Source organism: Plectropomus leopardus, chromosome 17 (assembly GCF_008729295.1).
Source record: "Plectropomus leopardus isolate mb chromosome 17, YSFRI_Pleo_2.0, whole genome shotgun sequence".
Taxonomy (NCBI): Eukaryota; Metazoa; Chordata; class Actinopteri; order Perciformes; family Serranidae; genus Plectropomus; species Plectropomus leopardus.
Genome location: NC_056479.1, coordinates 7,579,769 through 7,586,348, shown reverse-complemented (window position 1 = coordinate 7,586,348; position 6,580 = coordinate 7,579,769). Strand labels below are relative to the sequence as shown.

Below are 6,580 nucleotides of genomic sequence, written 5' to 3'. Positions count from 1 at the left end.
GATATTGACAAAAATGAAAAAAAAGCCCTTTTATGTCATTTTAAGACTCTTTTCTTTGTTTACATTCTAACAATGTGGCTGCTTCTCCGCTTGACCAATGTCTCTCTGTTTTTCTATTTCATTTATTTTTTGGTCATAGCAAACAGCCAATGTTGTGTTTTTGTCTTTGTATCGAGAAATCAATTAAAGGAACAATATTTAGTACAGTATATATATGGCATTAATCATAAAATAAGCATGATATGTTATCAGTAATGAAGGAAACATGAGTTGATACACTGGCCTCTCCTACAACAAATACTATGGTATCTTTTCCTTTGAATTTCCATTTCAGTGCAGAACTTCTGTTTTAGCCTGTTCATACCCAAGACAAGTTCAATCTGGAAATGGTGCACACCGTTTTGCTACCATTTCAAGGTTGAACAATATGATTTCTCAAAACAGTTTGAAACAGAGACAACTGGCTTTAACCTGGATCGAAGTCAGTTTTCCTGTGTTGCATTCAGATGTATTTCAGATGTCAAATTTGATTGATTTCTTTCAAAAACATTATATAGAACATAAGAGCTATTGACAAGAACTGTCCCACAAAATGCATATATATATATATATATATATATATATATATATATATGTGTGGTGTGTGTGTGTGTGTGTGTGTGTGGGTATATGTGTCCAGGAAACTGTATTTATAATTCTCTTAATTATATATTTAAAATTATGTTATGGCAAAGATGTATTTCTTTCTTTCTTTAGGTCAATTTGTTGTGCTTTTTAAAAAAGTTTCTTTTTTCTTATTTTAAGGTGTTTTTCATGTTAATTTTCACTCATTTCTTGCTAATTTTTGAGCCAGTTTTAGCCGCTTTTAGCTGCCTTTAACCACTCGTTGCTGAAAGTTTCTAGTGCGTTTACTTTATTGGCCCCATGATATTAAAGGTCCAGGTAATTTCATGTTGTGGAATTCAAGCTTATTTGGCTTTATGCACCACTGTGTAACTATAATAGGAATGAAAGGGGCCCTGCCTCCAGTGCTTTATCCAGTTCTCTTTATACATCCATGCGCTATTCATGTTGGCAGTTGTATCGGTAAAGCTGGAGGTATCACACGTCTCCTGGTAACCCCTTCCACCCTTCGTGTTCACATCCCAGCTTTTCCCAGACAGCCACTTTACTCTGTCATGTCTGGCAGCGTAGCAGCAATGTTTGTTCACACTTGGTTTCATTCATTAGGTTGATAGCGAGAAAGTCGGGACGAGAGCTCCTTATGAGAGGAATTAGGCTCAGGTTAACAATCCGCCTGCCAATCCTATTAGGAGCTGAAGGTCAATTGAGACAACCTCCTTACTCAAGTGTCAAGTAAGGATAATGTGGGCTTGGCACAGTAAACAATGCATTGCTGGATAGCTTTTTTTTATGTAGTTATAAATCGTCTAATCAAGCTATATGTAATAATGGATGTATCAGTGCAAAAGCATAGACAAAATACTGGCTATTGTAAGCATGAAATTAAGCAGTGTACTGTAAATATTGGCCTTCTGGATGGATGGGTAATCAAGGATAGAAGAAAACTCCTGTGCTTACTTTGATTATGTAGTTTTGTCTAATTTTTTAAATAACTATTTTTACTTAATGGTATCCTGTGGAGTTTTCTACAGCTTTGTGTATCCTTGAGGCTTATGAAGGTTTCAAATGCATGTCCTTCCACATTAAACTATTGCGAAACTAACTTTAAAGAGAGCGTACAAAAATGGTTTGGGTGGAAAAGGGGGATATTTTTTTGTAATTTCTCTTTGCAATAGGCTATAGTTACCTCCACCATGCGTAAGCCTGGATGGGATCACGTATTTGGTAAAATGTGTGGATTTGTGTGTCTGTCTGCAGTTAATCTTGCAAACTACTGGACCTATCAGCCTAATATCTGGTCTGCAAATTTATGACTGTACACTGTTCGTGGTTGCAGTAATTCACAATTGTTTATAAAACTATTTTATTATTTGTATCATATGTCATTAACTGATTCTTCACTCCTCATAACTGTGCATTGGGGAGCCCAAGTTACTCGTAAATCGGCTCAGCTAAAAACAAGGATGTCCGTTGCAGGCCACATTTTGTTTTGGCTGAAAAACCAACATCCATACAAATTTTAGGCCTTCTTTTGAACTAGAGCATCTACAAATTAATTTCATACCTGATAAGTCATGAATCTAACTAAAATTAGGCACGACACGAGATGAATAAGTCAACTGCTTTTGTTCGCTGCCATCTTGACTGTAAGGAGGGAAAATTCAACTGGATGCAGCTGCACTGCATACCGCCTACTTGCACCGATTGCTGCACGGTGTCTTACCACACCGGGAGCATTTCAGAGGCCGAGAGTTTTGCCTGCCTGACTTGGCTGATTTTGGCTAATTTTTTTAAATATTTTTTTTTGAAAGAAATCAAACATATTTGCCTAGGGTTCAAAGGGTTAATACAGCTAAAAGTCCACTTACGAATGAATCAAATGGATCAAAGATTTCTGTCTGTGTTAGAAAGAGTTACCTCTGCTGTGTTTCAATCATCAAAAATTAAGAAAAAATATACCTGTACACTACTGAGTACACTATTCTAGAAAGTTATATAAATAGTTGTGTCATAAGAACTCAGTATGGAATCTGAGCCCACAAAGTTGCCAGAAATACAGTTTTTTTAAAGTGAAGGTTGGCACCCCATCATGTTCTAAAGCCTGTTTGGGCTCAGGTTAATACCTGGACAGAATACTCGCTGTAGTAGTGTCCATCCACCTGTCTTACTGTCCCTTCCAATCTTTACTGGACTGCATCCAGATCAAACTACAGATCAAACATTCAGCCGAGAGGGAAGATGTGTGTGTGTGTGTGTGTGTGTGTGTGCTGAAAACCATGAAAATAATACTTCCCAATTTCCGAAATCTCCCGCGTTACATAACACACCGTGATATTAAATTTTCAAAGAGGAGATTTATTTTGGACATTGCATTCCACAGCACACTGCCTGGACAGAGGTCACCTATGATCAAACATTCGTAAAACATCGGGAACATCGGATTGAATGCACGTTATGGAAATGTTAATCACAGAGGGCAGTAAACTCAACCGTTACGTCATCATGAAACTGTTGAACATTTAGTTGGAACATAATAACTTGTTACATTTAGTGCACAACATTGACACACTGATAAAACCTCTACAACAGATATGCTATTTAAACCTGTGCATGAAGCCTTTTGGGTTTAAAGCAAAGTCTGAAATACAGATGACTTTTCTTTATTTAACACAGAAATAATGTAATGCACTTTACGCATTAAAGTTGGTGATAAGGCAAGTAAGCATTTGTAGATTTTTTTAACAGCTTTTTTTTTGTGCTTGGCAGCTGGACTAGGATTTTTGTTATTTGATTGGCTTCGTGCTTTTGAGACGTTAAAAACGAACGGCCACAGAAAGGTAATAATCCAAATAAATCCAGAGCAGAGAGACCACAACGAAAATGTAAAGACAAAGACAGACACACACACATGTAAACATAGACACATACTGTTCATGCAGTCTCTGATAAAATGTTGTGCAACTGGAATGACTGGATTGATCAATAAAGTTACAGCCAGATCAATCCATGTCACAAATTCTCTTTTGGAGTGTTTGATTTTGTTGAATTTTGCTTTCTGCTTTTGCCCACCATCGTAAAGATATTCTCTGTACATTTACCAAAAATAAAACAAACAACATTGTACAGTACAAACACCTCATCGGCCTCAAAGATCATTTGGGCCTGTTAAACATCTGACAGCAAAATACATCTAGCCTGTATGTACAAATGTACACTGATGCAGTAGAGTAGAATATGTCAAGGACATTCCAGGTATATAACCGTTAGGCACTAAAAGGTGTTTCAGTGTAACTTGGACCACCTTTTTCCTCCGGACTGATCCAAAATAGACCCTGGCCTAAATCTGATCTCCCCACGTGTTTTGAGCTGTGGCGAGTGTAATCAAAATCACATTCCTAAACACTGTATGTGTGTAGTTTTTTAAGCAATTGAGGTTACTGGATTTTAACGCTGTACACGGACTTTTTTTGTGTGTTTGAGAAAGCTCAGAAATTCTGTCACTTACAAGATGCAGAATACCTTGTGTAAATTCAGTGAACTACACCAAAAACAACCATCATGGTTCCACAAATTGTGCAGCTTTCCATATACAGAAAAAGCAAGATATTCAAAACATGCATTTCCACCGAAAATGAACCAGCAAAATATGAAAATATATCATATTCATATTCAGTCTAAGATCTCAATAGGCTTCAATATCCGTATCTAAAATAAAGGTAATATCAATAATCAGACTTTTTTTTTTTTTTTTTTGTAGTTTGGTTCACTCAAACTGTGAAAAGTGTAGATCGAAGCTAAACTAAACAATTCAAAATACTTTTTTTTCTAATAGTGTCAACTTTACAACAGGTAAACAGCAGAATATGTTAAATGGCATTCAATAAGCTAATGTTGGTTATGAGAGGGTTAAAATTTAGAAGGAACATGCTGGTACTTTGATCCGTTAGCGTTTCCTGACAGCGTTAAGTTTGAACCTTTCCTCTTGTGATTCCAGTCAGAGAGAGGATGAGCAGAGCTCAGCGGTCTGAACATGCACTGTCCTTGGATCAGTGTCATCAGAGGGGTTCTGGGACTCTGTGGACGTGTTGTAATGCTGAAGACAGGATGGCTGATCCCAGGTCAGGATGGTCTATATGTCCATATCGACCGGCCGAATCTCGCCGGTGTTATTCTCTTTCACCCACAGCTCTCTGTCTTTGGCTGGATCCACGTTCTGCAGCAGCTGGTCCACCGGCTCCACCATCTACATAAGAACATAAAACATTTGCATCTGTTCAGTTTATTTTTATCACCTCAACATCAGTCAGTGAGTGTTATAATGAAAAATAGATGTAAAACTTAAACTGTACATTGAGCTGACAGATCGTGGCGTTAGGCTGTTCTCCGGTTTGTCTGTGTATCATCTCTGAGTAGCTTATCTTGTCAGATTCACACAGAGAAGCACTCTTGTTATTCCCACAGATCTGACAGACTACGTCCCGTTAGATTTACAGGGTTTACTCTCCCTCTCCTTAATAATCGGAGTGTCTGGGTGGGTTCTCTGAGGCACACGGTGATGACAGCGAGTGGGTTGGATGAAAGGCAGGGGAAGGAAGCAGTGACTGCAGGGCTCACTCTGTCAAAACATCCAACACTTACAGGAAGTGGCGCGCAAATCATTACAAAACCAGCTGCAGCCGCTGGTACATCTAGTAATGGTTTGCTGATTAAATGAGAAATTCAAATAATCTCAATCTAAACAAAAATCAAGGGCTGTGTTCAGGGAGATACCCAACACTCATGTTCTATACTGGAGTGATCATCCCTCTCTTTAACACATGCACAAAAAAAGAAAGAAAAAAGGTGCTCACGCTCTGATTGAACATGTCCGTTTCGTGCCGCAGAGTCGTGTACTGGCGTAAATGCTGCTGGATCCATTCGATCCGTTCAACCTCCAGTTTCTCCAGCTCCTGAAACAGAGGGAAGACAAAATCCATCGTCAGCGACAAAGAATAACTGTTAACGCTTGCTTTTCGTTGACATTAGCTGTACGTCTACTAATATTCATTTTATGAGTAAAATCTACTGTTTTTCAGCTTTAAAAGCTACAGTTCACCCCCAAATCAAAGATATCAATTTCTCCTCTTACCTTTCATGCTATTTATCAATCTAGATAGTTTTGGTGTGAGTTGCTAAGTTTTGGAGAAATCGCTTTTGAGTTTTTCAAATGTATTATTTTGATGCTTTGAGCACCGCAAGCCGAGTGTCATCGCAGACATCTCTGCGACCGAAATCTCGACAACTTACACCAGAACTATCTAGACTGATAAACAGCACTAAAGGTAAGAGGAAAAAGATGTATGTTTGATTCTGGCGTGCACTGTACCACCTCGTCAAATCCACATACGCAAAAAAAAAAAAAAAAAAAAAAAATCCGGTGACACAAATTGAGCTGTACATTTGATGAAGGCAAGAATATGGAAATTATTATTATTATTACTATACTTTTATCACATCGAATATTTCATGTTTTATGTTGTATTGGATACTCATGATAAAGTTTTCGTCATTTACAGACAAAGAGCAAATGAGCAGTGTGACTTATTTATGGGGTCAATTCCCTGTTGGATCTCTTTCTGTTAAACACTACAATAACAGGAATCTGAACACACTTCTATTGTCCTTTAAACATTGTTCACAGATAAAAATCCACTTTAATTTACTGGATTTACAAGCTGAGGTTTCTGACACAGTAAACAGACCCAACGTGCCCTTTTCGGTGTCCTTTCAGGATTAGACTTATAAGTCGTTCTCATAAAATTAGGAAAGGTCATTAAATATAAAGCCAAAAACAATGTTCACTCTTTAAAACCTGGATGGACATCTTTTCTTTTTAAACTGTGCTGCATTCAGACAGATTTCAGTATTTAAAGTAAACCCTTGAACCTTGAGAAAATTAGCTAGATTTCTTTCAAAA

General features: G+C 37.6%; 1 protein-coding gene across 2 annotated transcripts in view; it reads right to left on the bottom strand.

Moving 5' to 3' along the window:
• Nucleotides 1-2,958: 2,958 nt before the first annotated feature.
• Nucleotides 2,959-6,580, bottom strand: part of gas7a (growth arrest-specific 7a) — a 46,595-nt gene continuing 42,973 nt past the window's right edge. For both annotated transcript variants that reach the window (XM_042505724.1, XM_042505725.1), the window contains exons 14-15: nucleotides 5,475-5,573; nucleotides 2,959-4,867 (exon numbers count right to left, since the gene is read on the bottom strand). In XM_042505724.1, coding sequence (XP_042361658.1) covers nucleotides 4,754-4,867; nucleotides 5,475-5,573 — 213 coding nt within the window. In that variant the 3' untranslated portion in view covers nucleotides 2,959-4,753. The remainder of the gene's footprint in view (nucleotides 4,868-5,474; nucleotides 5,574-6,580) is intronic.